Raw genomic sequence first — 12995 nt, 5'->3', positions numbered from 1 at the left:
CTGAAGAGAAGATTCAGTAGGAGAAGTAAGGAAGGACACAACATTTAAATTATCTATTTATATTAACAATATTTTATCCAATAATATACAGCTTTACCCAATCATGCACTATTTACTCTTCACCGTAGCTACACAAATAAAAAATGCAACTAGCAAAGCCTTTGCAAATATAGTTCAAATTTATTTTTATTTCCAGTGGTAATTAAAATAGGTTTCTTACAATGCCCTTCAGCTGTTTCAGCCCTTGAATCAGCTGGTGCTCATTAGGCCACCTCTTCTGCTTTATTCAGTTCTTCTTTAGCTTCTACATCTGCCACCTCAGGGTGACTGCAAGCAGCATCCCTAGCTGAGAGCTTTTTCATTTTGATGTTTGGCAGTTTCCTCAGATCACCATCCCATTCTCTTAATAAATAAATAAATAAATATGAAACAAACAAAAAACCCAATCAACCAAACCAAACAATTACCAACAGAAATAGAAAGAAGGAATAGCAGAATTAATTCACCTTGCCTCGGAAGATGCTAACTCAGGTGAGGCTGCTTTTCTAAACTACACTATCAATCCCACTGCAGAATGAATATGCACCAGCATTTTCACCTGATCTTGTCCACTGCAGCAGCTGTAATTTCTCTGTGAAAAATTGAGTACTTTTAAGATTTGACATCTGGAACAAAAAATATATGATTCACTTTATTCCCACAGACTATTTGTATCCTCAGTTACTTTAGGCCACCTGCTTTCAGGTTTGAAATATTCAACTCCCAGTCTTGCAAGCAATGGAAAAGCAGTTTGGAAGATCATCTTAATCTGGATTCTCAATTTGCAGAGCTAATACCACACGTATAGGAAGTGCTTTATTATGATCTGTGGTAACTATTAATGCCTTCTATGACTGACTTCAAGGGTACACAAAATGTTAGCAAGCATTAATTCACAGTATATTATTTCAAAGGGCTGCAGCAAGGAGGAAAGGTTCATTGAAATACCACAAGTCACATCCAGTACTGAATTAATAGAATGCTTGCTTGACTGTAGTAAGTGCACTACATGGATAACTTCTCAAGGACAGAGACAGTATTTGCCACTTATAAGACAGACATGCTTTTGTTCTATCAAGATAATAAAACAACACTTCCATCAGATGTCCCAGTACAAGTATCCAATTTTTTATTTATAAACACATCAGCCAGAGGCCTGTCTCTTTGAGCTTTCTGGCTGTACTCCAATATCCTATGACTTCTGGCTACATACCAACCTTAGGAGTTAGTGCTATAGCATTCCTGGCAACATAAGCATAAGATTTTTTTTTTTTTTCCATTTAAAGTATCTCATTTGATAAAGCTGTCAGCAAGAGTGTTCATTCAATCTATCACCAAGGCATATTGGCTTGCTGGCCCACACAAGCCAGTACAAAGTGTCAGAGCTCGCAGATCTTTTTTTTTTAACTGGATGCAAGCTGTCAATATGCTCAATGTTTTCAACTAGTATATACACACAAACACTGCTACTAGTACTACAGGTAGAACTGGATCTTAGAAAACATGACTAAGATCTTAGTGCTGTTTTATTTTCTTAATGGGTTAAGATTTCTTAATGTTCCGACTATACATAACTTAGGTCATTATGTTATATGACTACAATTACCATCTGAAATCCCATTTCAGGTAAGAAAACACTAATTCCATTTATCAATAAATCTGTATTTTGATCCTTAAACACTAAGAGTAAATGCTAATCCTTTTTATGTAAATGAGTGAACAGCTGAGCTGATAATTTTAGGTAAAATGTTCTCTAAGAATACTGAAAAAAAAAAGATACTAAATTACAGAAATGAAATCCTAACTGTTGAAGCTTTCTAATCCTTCCAATGTTTTAATGATTAACTGTCACCACTATTCGGCTTGTAGCAGCTAAATGCTGAAATAGCAACACCATACCTAGTCTGCTTTTTCAAATGACAAATTCTTTGACAGCTTTGCATAATTTTTTCTTTTAGGAAAAAAGACACACAACACATCAGACACACTGTTTTGCATAAGCAGATTAGTAGTGATAATATAAGAACTTACCTGAAAAATTTAAGATGCTTTCTGTTCATAATGTCTGGGATTTCTAATGGGAATGAAATTAAATTCTCTTAGATGTGTTACTATTATTCTTTTGGGTATCTATCTACACCTGTTGTAAACAGCCAGTAAAGAAGCATTCACTTTTCATTCACATATAACTGGCATATATATGTATATACACAGCAACAAATTTTAGGAGACTTTCCTAAATGTGAACAATGCATAACATAGCCTTTTCACAGCAAATGCACATGCATACAAGAAGTAAGAGTTCAAGAATAGGGGGAAAAAAAACCAACAAATACAAAGTCTGTTACAAAAGCTCCCTCACTACAGCTTCCAGCATAAAAGCTTGGCTTCCAGATGATGTCCATTTATCCCCAATCTCTAATTACAGTATTTAGCAGCAACCATTTTCTCTGAATGAATACTGTCCCAGAGAAAGAGCAAAACCTGCAGCAGCTGTGATAACAAATAATGAATGATATGAGAGTGTATTTAGTATGTTGCACCACACTCTCTGAATGCTTTACTTACTAATGCTATAATAACCTCAAATTTTGCTTACAATATTTTTGGATTCTTCTTTATTTTTATGTTGTGGTTGTGCATTTGACATCTTTCTATCTAGTCCAATTGCTCTTTTCTGTCAGCTTTCCACAAAACAGTAAGGCAAAAAGGAAGAACTAAAATTTAAAAACAAAACCAAGAAGTAGATTCTCTACAACTGAGATATTTGATTACATTCTTAGTATCTATCTTCCTATGCCTTAGTCCCCAGCTTCTAAAAAAACCCAGATTACACATGAAGTCACAGCTACTCCTGCATGCCTCTGCCATTGCAGTATGTGAAAACACTAATTAACACTGGTAAAATTTTTTAAGCCCTTCATTTTCTTTATTGGTAAAATATAAACTGGGGGGAAAGGGCATATGATACACAACCCAAACCTTGCTGTGCTTCGTACCCTAACCACAGAACAATGTAGATTCTTCATGTCTTCCATGATGTACTTCCACTGTTACAAGGACAGACTGCCTTCTAATACTTTAGTATTAAAGCCAAGTTCAGCACTCAGCTCCATTTAAACAAAATACATACATTTCACTACTATTTTGTTCTTGACTCTCTTCAAAACAACTCTGTGCTTTTTGTACTTTCATTATCCCTTTGTCTTTCTGCCTTATCTCACTAGATTACTGCTGCTTCCTTTCAGCCTAGTTGCTATCAAATTTTCAGGCTTTTAGGTCTCTCTTTCTTCCATATAGCTTCCAAACATAGAAAATACTTCCAAATGAGTTTGTTTGTTCTTACAGAAGGCTATGCACCTTAAATGTATATTTTCAGCTTTAATACTTATGTTGTTTTCCACACATCATTGCTTCTCAGAAGATTTTTTTAGATAATCTGCTGATATAGCAGGCTACCCCAAAGGAAGAAAAATAGTAATAAAAAAGTCAATGAGAGTACCTGGCATTAGAATTTTATTAAAACTTGTGACATGGCCAAGGTAAATCTTAAAAATGTAAAAATGTTTAAAAACACAAACTGCTTTCATCTAGGCTCTTACCTACAAGATCTTTAGTTTTAAATCTTCTGATTTTTTGTGGGGTTTTATTTAAGAGGTTAAGCATTAGGCCCTTCACACACACACAGCACCTTCACTCCCTCCACCACCATCTCCAGTAAGTCAAAGAAGGGAGCCTAGCTCCTCTTCCTGAGAAGAACAAGAACAAATCTGTTGAAGTTCCGTATGTCACTGGTCCACCCCAGTGGAAAGGGGCAAGTCAGGCCACAGGTTTATCCCTAATGGTAAGTTTGTGTATTATCAAAAGTATGTCAGAGGAAGCTGGGTATAAAGACTTAATTGGCACAAGTCCAGATAATGAAGCCTACCTAAAAAAAGTAATTAATCTGTAAGGAAAGTGATGTAGGTTATTCCCCACATGAGTAAATAAAAGTCTTCATGCTAATGCATATTAAAATTTGCGCACCCACTGAACTACACTAGGATAATATATACTTTTAATAAAATTAAGGTCCAAGCAAGCTGCTTGGAATACAGAATTCGTATCTGAGAAAGGTGCATCAAATCTCACTTTAGTTTCAAAAACATATTACATATGCCTCCACTAAAGAGGCCGTCCTGGCAAAGACGCAAAGGCAAAGTAGTAAAGCAGAACTACAGGAGTCAGATCTTTTTCTCCTTTTCCTCACCCTGCCCCTCCTCCCAAACTCCTATGCCAGGCATAAATACCCAGCACTAGTGAATTACTTAGCAGGGAAAAATAAAGATAATGCCTAGAAATTTCACTTAGATTCTAGCCTTGTGAGCAGAAGGAGAAGGGGTGATCAGAGGATTATTTCTAATGCTTTTACATACCTATTCCATAGCCTTCATAGAGTTGTCTTTCACGTTCTATGGTCTGCTTGATGACAGTTTCCCGTGAGCCATGTTGTCTTCCTTGTCTGCCTTTAATACTGTTTTGTAATTCAATCTGCTCCAATTCAGCATTGAATCGACACATGTAACTGAAAGAAATGAAATTCATTTATGCTAGATGAAATCATACAAAACTTTTGCTAAGTAGAATGACTTTGGTAATCTAAAAAGTTATTTGTATTTATTTTCTGTATTAGTCAGGGGTACTTCTTGAATTTGAACTACTACTTTAATCTTCAAAGCAGGAGCTCCATTTACAACTTCCTTTGAATTGTCTGCTTCCAGAAGAACTGTTTTGAGGTGGGTTTTGCTTGTTTTTTTGTTTTTAAATGTGTGCAGAAAACAACACTCCCACAAAATTGTAATTCACCTGCTCTGGAAGTTCAGTGTTAAATCAAGTATTCCTAAGTTGCTGAATATCACCACCTCAATAATGATTTTTTAAGTAAAGTTCTTTTTTGGCATGTGTTCTATTTCATCTCACAAATATCCAACCCAAATCCAAAAAGTAAGATTCTATGGCCTTTGCAGTGTCACTAGTGTTGATTAGTAGTTTCTAGGTTTCATGAACAGTGTAAGAAATATGTCAGAGCTTCTGGAAGGAAACAGATGTATTACACCTGTGTAAAAAAACATATATATCACCATATTTAGCTAGCAAGTGAAAAATGGTGACAAGCCACAGATACAGAGTTCCAGCTTACTAGATCCAATTTGGTATTTCCTGCCCTAAAAATTAACCATGAGTATAATGGAATCTGTGCATTTGTCACTGAATACCTGTACTAGCTACTGCCCAAATCATTTAGAATTCTATACACACAACAAAACCGGAAATTAAATTAATTGAAAAAACCAACACAACAAACAACAATACATTACTTCAGTAATTCTAGAGTGAATCTATACAGCTGTCAATATATAATTAAGCTCAGTTGCAATAAAATAAAAACATCGATATTATTAATAGTAATATATAAAAAGTCCTCTGAGTCATCATAATTTTATAGATCTTATGTAAGAACATTATTTTAAAATAAAAATTAAGCAGATTAATCCCATTTTTAATGCCTGTCTTACTTTTCAATTAGTTCACCAGCTTCCTTCTTGGTGTACTCAATTTTACTGGGGTCAAGGTGACTTTGAAACCATTCCAATTTTTCTCCTACAAGAATAAACTTATTATTAATAATTACACCACCACTATAGCACCAACACATTAAATTTCTTCAGAGTTTTTGAAATAAACCCCTAATTTTTCAAGATTTTGAATGGCATCATAGACTTGTAGATATTGTATGTACCAGGTATGAAGATAGCTGTAATAGAAACATTCCCACATCATTTCAGATGTGTTTTACATCCTCCTAATGAAAAAAAAAAAAAAAAAAAAAAAAAGTTGTTAGGCTTTTCCTTTCTGAAAATTAGCATTAAAATATCACTGGATCAATTGCTTAAGCTGGAAACACAGGAAGGCCCCAAGGGGAAAAAAAAAAACCAAAACACCACAATGGCTGAGCAAAAGTTCTGATTATCACAATTTTTAAAGAGATTAAATTGAAAAGGTACAGTGTCAATCATAGGAAAGAGAAAAATATTCCAGGTTGTGTCACAAAGTTTTGAATGTAAACCCTAGCACAACTAGTCTATTAACCTACATATATAATCCTCTTTTACAAGTGACTAAAAGAAGCATGGAGACAAATACAATAAATATATATACAGATATCCAAAACATTAGGTCTATATTACCCTGTTGTTATGTACAATGACTAGATTAGGCTATACTCAGCCCCAAGTTCAACCCGATAGATACTACTTTAGCAAACATGTCAGGTATTTTAGTTGTAAGATTACAGAGTCAGATTATAGAGAAAGTCTAATTGGAGTATCTAAGAAGTTGGAAAAACTGAAAATCTATGCTAAAAACTGGAGTACTGTATTCAGTAACAGACGTTTCTGCTCACCAATGATACTCAAACGCAAAGCTTTGTCAGTCTTCAACCTATGAGAGAAAAAACCAGGTATATTAGCCAGGAATGACTCCCATACAAATAATTATCTTCATTTTCTTTCTCCAAAAATATTTCTTTTTTTTTTGAGTCACAATGAAAGTCAAGGTAAAATTTCAAATAGAAATATTTGCCAAATTCAGAACAATGTAAAACTTCCTCCGCTTCATCTGAAATGTCTACTTTTTTGGTAAAACTGCTATTTGAAATTTGTCCAGCTTACCTATTAAGTTAAAGAGTTTCTTGGAAGAAATTAAATAGAAAAACCAGGATAAAAACAGGACACAACACTTTTCTTAAGGCATAGCAATAGGAATTTCATTAAAGAGTTGCACTGCAATAATTTCATTAAGTATTTAGAATATTCTGCTGGTACTTGAAGTGAGTTTGGAGATCAAGTCCCTGCTGTGAGCTTTATGTGGCAACAAAGCCAGCCAAGAACCCTCTGCAATACGTTGCCATGGAGAAAACTACAATGCTGTCTAGAAAAGCGGCCTGATTAAAGCATAGATATATTACAAGATCTATGATTCTAAACCCTTACAAATTACCTGCACCTGCAAGGGTCAATACATGTTTATTTATAAAGGCAATGAAGTTCTGGAAGGAAAACCTTCAGTGTATAGGTGTACACAACTGATTTCAGGTTTTGCCTGTTCTTTTTGTTGTTCTTTGCTTTACTTCTTGCTGTTGCACCAGGAACCAAAAGTAGCACTCCAACATGAAACATCAGCACAGGTGTCTATATCAGTATAACTCTACCCACAGAGACAAGCACCAAAAAATCTGACTGTGCCATGTCATAATGAATAATGAATCAGTACATCACTCCTTCACTTAGGAAGTTTTCTTGTGCACTTTGGCAAAGTCACAGACAAAACCACTAAGAAGCAAGTATGATTCAGCTATCTTCAACACAAGAAGCTAGACCCTAAGCAGCATTCTTACTAAATCTTGGAGTAAAGTCAAACTAAGGTGACTAAGGTCCACGTGTAACACCAGCATCATGCCATTCAGATTACAAAAAGCAAAATGCTGCAAAAAGAAGAAACTTAACTCATAAGGACCACTTAAAAATCAAGTAGCAGAACTATATACTTTGTATAATCTGACTGAATTAATTTAAACCTGTCAGTTTGCATGTTCCAGCAGTACCAAGTTATATAGGTCTTTATTTTATCAAGGCAATATCACAGCACAACAGTCCTCTTCCACCACCACCCTCCTCCCCACAAACAAAAAGTATCTACTGTGATGTTATTCTTTGGTCTGTACACAGATTCTGCACAGTCAACTTACTTTTCTTTCTTTTCCTGTTTGTGTGCTTCCCTTGCAAGCTGTGCTGCTTTTCTGCTGTAAGGATGGATAACTTTTTTCTCTTGCTTCCCTCCTTGGGTTTTTCTTAACTTTGGCTGAAAAGAAATCAAAGGTGTTATACACACTGAAGTTAAGTAAAACATGAAGGGAAGACTCTAATAGGTCATGCATCATTATCTCAGAAAGCCCTTAACTTTTAGCAGCAGTTTATCAGTTCCACCAGTTAGATCTTACCGGCCTCAGTAACAAACAACGTTAATTGACCATGGTACATGCTGTAACAAAACTACTGGAGCACAGAAAATGCTGTAAAAAAATCTTACAAAGTGACTACTCTCAAAGTATCCATTTTGTAGAACTCTCCAGCTAGGAAATTAAGATTACCACTCTACCTTTGCAGTGAATGTCCACATTCAAGTTTGTATCTAACTGTAGCATCTGGGTTTCTGACAAAGGCCATATGTAATTTGTACTACATAACAAAAAGGATTTTCTTGTCCCTCCCCCCGAGACCATGAGAGTGCCTCACACCAGGGAGCAGCCACTTTCCTTCTCGAGCCCTCCATGCAGCAGAAAGGAAATACTACTCAAAAATGTAAACAGTGTTAACAGTATTTTGTTATGCTACTTCTCAGTGAAAAGGTGTTTGGACAAAACTGAAAGCATTTATCAAACAACATGCAATTTAAATTCTCTGAAGTCTTTCTTTACCTGTGTGCAAAAGGAACACCTGAAAGCAAGGAAGCTAAACGTGCCGATGCAACACAGGAACCCGCAGTCAATAAACGGCAGCCCCAGCACATCCCACCTGTGCTGGCATCTGCCTTCAGGATTGCGGGAAAAAAATGTATTTCAGCGCTGAAGTCACTGACAAACGATGCCGAAGCCCTACGGAAACGCCACGCGCGGGTTCCACACGCTAACCCCGCTCCTCGCCTCCTCCTCTCGTCACCGCAGAGCTGCCCCGCCGCCCCGGCCCAGCGCCGGTCCCGCCGGGAAGGCCCCGAACGTCTCAGCCCTCCCGGAGGAAGCGCCCGAGCGCCGGGCAGGGTCCCCCGGGCCTCCCCTCCCGCGGGCGCCGAGCGGGGCGGGAGCAGCTGCTGCGGGCAGGGGTTGCGGCCGCTCGCCGCCCTGCGCGGGACCCGCCGCGCACGCCCGGGGCCTCTCCAGGAGCGCCGGCGGGGCCGCTCCCGGCGGGAAGGCACGGGCGGGGCCGCCGTGCGAGGAGACCCCCGCCGCCCCCGAGGCAGAACCTGCGGCAGCCGCGTCCCCGTCCCCGCTCCCGTCCCCACCGCCACTCCCGCCTGCTCCTCCCGCCGCACGCACCATGGCGACCGACCCTCCTTCCGCCGCCGCGGTGCTCCAGCCAGAGCGCTCCGGGCGGGCGGCGCGGCAGGCGCAGCGAGCGTTCCGAGCGGGGCCGGCGCCCGGCGCTTCCCTGGCAGCCCCGGCGTTACTTGTTATTGAGTGGCTTGTTATTCCCCGAAAACAAACACGCCAAGAACACGGAGGGCCGAGCTGCAGAGCTGCTCCAGCGCCGTTTTAAAGCAGTCTTCTGTTCAGAATTCATCACCCAGACCACGGATCTGGCAACTGCCGAGCTCCGAGCTCCACACACTCCCTGGGCCCTCCTTAAGGCCTAATGCTTCTTGCTTTTCCGGCGCTGCTACCCCTGCTCTGTCAAGTGTTCTAAGAAATTGCTATAGTACTGAATGAGAGGCGCTGGAGATCAGTACCTCTCTAGGTTGGACTGTGTCACTGCTCACAAAGCTTTCAAAAGGACTTTGTGCCACAGAGCTTCCCTGCTCTTGCCAGCTTCATCCTGTAGGCTGACTAACAGTCCCTTCCCAAACCCGGGCTCTCTGGGATACTGCAGAAGTGTAAGATGAAGGTTCTATTGCAGGTTGGACCATGCAGGCAGGGGTGGGCTGCCCACAGTGGGGGGGTGCTGTGTCCCAGCTCTGCTTCTGTCGGTACCCTCCTTGCATCTGCAAAAGGACCATAAAATTACTTTCCAAACTGTGGTGACCTACCAAACCTCCACCTGTGGTATGAAAGATCTGCTCCTAAATTAAAATTAAAAAATTCCCTAGCACGTGCACGGGCCATTAGTTCCAATAGTAATGATACTGCTGAGGTATTAAGTAGTAATTTCTTTATTTCACGTTCCCTGTGAAGATCGGTGACTGCAGAAGCGCAGAATAAAAGTCCATTTTAGAACACAGCAGTTACTCAAGGTTCTGACGTTTCACACCGGCAGCGGGGAGACCTGTTGCTTTTAACTTCCGAGAGACATTTGAGACGGGGCCGGACTTCCCGGAGGCGGGGAAGCCGGGGCAGAGCGGGAACCCTGTGAGGCTCCGGAGGGCTGCGGTGCCGGGGCGTGTTTGGGAGCCGCGGCGAAGGTTAAACGCGGCCTCTGGGCCGCTCCTCAGGGCCGCGGCAGGAGCGGGGAAGAGCGAGGGCAGGCAGGGAGCAGAGAACAGTGGCTGCTTTCTCTAGCTAGACAGACAGGTCATGATCCCAACATGACCAAAAGCCGCAGTGAAAAAGAACGTGGGAGCTCGGACTGAGCTTTCGAGCAGACACGCGGCCGTGCGGGTCTGGGGCTGCAGCCAACGCCTGAGCCTGGCGCCGGTACCGCAGGGAGCCCGTGGCACCGCGTGTGTGCGGTGCCAGCAAGCAAGCCATCTGCTCGGGCAGGTGGTTGAGCTGAGGGAGGAGGCAGCAAGGCTAAGAAGTATCAGAGAATGCGAAAGCGAAATAGATTGGTGGAGCTACACCCTGAGGCAAGGGCAGATGGAAGAGGTTGAGCAAGTGATGGATCCCCTCCCCTCCTGTCGTCAGACAGAAGGACTCGAGACAGGGAGGAATGGAGGGAGGTCCGTCCTCGGAGAGGTAAGTGAAAACCCTCCCAACCCCCTCCACCCTCCCAGTTGCCCTTGAAGAATAGATATGAGGCTTTGGAACTTTAGGGCCAGGCAAATGAAGATGGAGGGGTGGATCTATCTAGTGAGTCGCCCAGGGCTTGTCACTCACCCCCATGCCCTAGGACTTCTTCAATTAAGAAGAAAAGGAGAGTAATTGTGGTGCGTGACTCCCTTCTGAGGGGAACAGAAGGGCCCATTTGTTGACCAGGCCCATCCCGCAGGGAAGTCTGCTGCCTCCCTGGGACTCAGATAAGAGATATTAAAAGGAAACTGATCTGGTGCAGCTCTCTGACTACTACCCACTGCTGGTTTTTCAGGTTAGCAGTGATTAAATTATTACAAGGAGTGCAAGGGCAATGAAGAGAGACTTCAGGGCCCTGGGACGGCTGGTTAGGGGGTCTGGAGCGCAAGTGGTGTTTGCCTCCATACCTGCTGCAAGAAAGGATGAAGAGATAAACAAGAGGAATCTGCAGATCAATGCATGGCTACGTGACTGGTGGGCAGGGCTTTGAGTTTTTCAATCACGGGCTGCTATATAAGACACCTGACCTGCTGGTGGCAGGTGGGATGCATCTGTCCCAGAGGGGGAAAAGGCTTTTGGGGCAGGAGTTAGCAGGCTCATTGACAGGGCTTTAAACTAGATATGAAGGCGGAGATAACTGGGCCTGCTAGGGATAAGCCCAACAGCAACATGCCAGGGCTTGAAGGATGGTGGACTAGGGAGGATTCTCAATCTGCTGTTTCATTTGAGGAAAAGGATAGATGTTTAGACCCTGTCCTGCAAGGGAAAAAGGGTACTAAGGCAAGAGTTAGCAGGGCTCATTCACGGAGCTTTAGGCTAGATTCAAAGTGGGAGGGGGTTGTAGCTGGGCTTGAACTAGTGGGGTATTTCTCTACTATTAATGAAGACCAGAAGGCCTCCTGCCTCCCAAGGGTCCCACCAGTGTGCTCTGCTTGTTTCCTGAAATGCCTGTACACCAATGTACGCAGCATGGGGAATAAACAGGAGGAGTTAGAGGTCTGTGTGTTGTCTAAAGGTTAAGATCTGGTGGCAATTACAGACATGGTGGGACAGCTCACATGACTGGAATGTGGTTATGGATGGCTATGTCCTTTTTAGGAAAGACAGGTCAGTGAAGCGAGGTGGTGGAGTCGCTCTTTATGTGAGAGAGCAACTAGAATGTACTGAGTTCTGTCCAGGGGCTGATGAGGAGAGAGTGGAAAGTCTGTGGGTAAGAATTAAGGGGCAGGCTGGCATGGGTAATACAGTTGTGGGGGTCTATTACAGACCTCCTGATCAGGATGAAGGAGTTGATGAGGCTTTCTACAGGCAGCTGAAAGCAGCCTTGCAACTACAGGCCTTGGCCTCATGGGGGATTTTAACTACCCAGATATTTGCTGGAAGACTTACACAGCCAGCCATTCACAGTCTAGGAGGTTCCTCCAGTGCATTGATGATAACTTCTTAATGCAAATGGTGGACAAACCGACTAGGAGAGGAGCGCTGCTGGATCTTGTACTCACCAACAAGGAAGGTCTAGTTGAAGCAGTGATGGTCAATGGCAGCCTTGGCTGCAGTGATAACGAGATGGTGGAGTTCAGGATCCTGTGTGGGAGGAATAGAATACCTAGCAGGACCACAATCCTGGACTTCCGCAGGGCCAACTTTGGCCTCCTCAATCCATTGTTAAGGGAAGTCTCATGGGAAAGAGTACTAGGTGGTAAAGGGGCTCAAGATAGTTGGTCAACATTCAAGGACCACTTCTCCCAAGCTTAGGATCAGAGCATCCCAATGGGTAGGAAATCAAGTAAGGGAGCCAGGAGACCTGCATGGGTAAACAAGGAACTGCTGGGCAAACTCTAGTGGAAAAGAGAATCTATGGATCATGGAAGGAGGGGCTGGCCTCTTGGGAGGAATATAGGACAGTTGTCAGAGGATGTAGGGAGGCCTCCTTGGAACTTAATCTTGCAAGTCAGGTCAAGGACAGTAGAAAGGGCTTCTTCAAATATATTGCAGATAGAACTAACACTAGAGGCAATATAGGCCTACTGCTGAATGAGGTGGGTGCCCTGGTGACAGAGGATATAAAGAAGGCAGAGGTGCTGAATGCCTTCTTTGCCTCTGTCTTTACTCCTGCGGGCTCTCCACAGGGGCCCCAGATCCCTAAAGCCCCAGAAGAAGTCAGGATGGAGGAGGAGTTTGCTTTGGTAGATGAGGATTG

General features: G+C 42.2%; 1 protein-coding gene across 1 annotated transcript; it reads right to left on the bottom strand.

Moving 5' to 3' along the window:
* Window positions 1–157: 157 nt before the first annotated feature.
* On the bottom strand, window positions 158–9385 carry TMA16 (translation machinery associated 16 homolog). The gene is given in 8 exon segments (XM_051619267.1): window positions 158–269; window positions 271–402; window positions 2071–2113; window positions 4455–4603; window positions 5595–5679; window positions 6482–6519; window positions 7826–7938; window positions 9170–9385. Coding segments are annotated over 8 exon segments (630 nt in total). The 5' UTR covers window positions 9173–9385; the 3' UTR covers window positions 158–202.
* Window positions 9386–12995: the final 3610 nt, after the last annotated feature.

This window comes from Apus apus, chromosome 4 (assembly GCF_020740795.1).
Source record: "Apus apus isolate bApuApu2 chromosome 4, bApuApu2.pri.cur, whole genome shotgun sequence".
Taxonomy (NCBI): domain Eukaryota; kingdom Metazoa; phylum Chordata; class Aves; order Apodiformes; family Apodidae; genus Apus; species Apus apus.
Note: the sequence above shows the minus strand (reverse complement) of the source record. Positions and strands in the feature narration are given on the sequence as shown.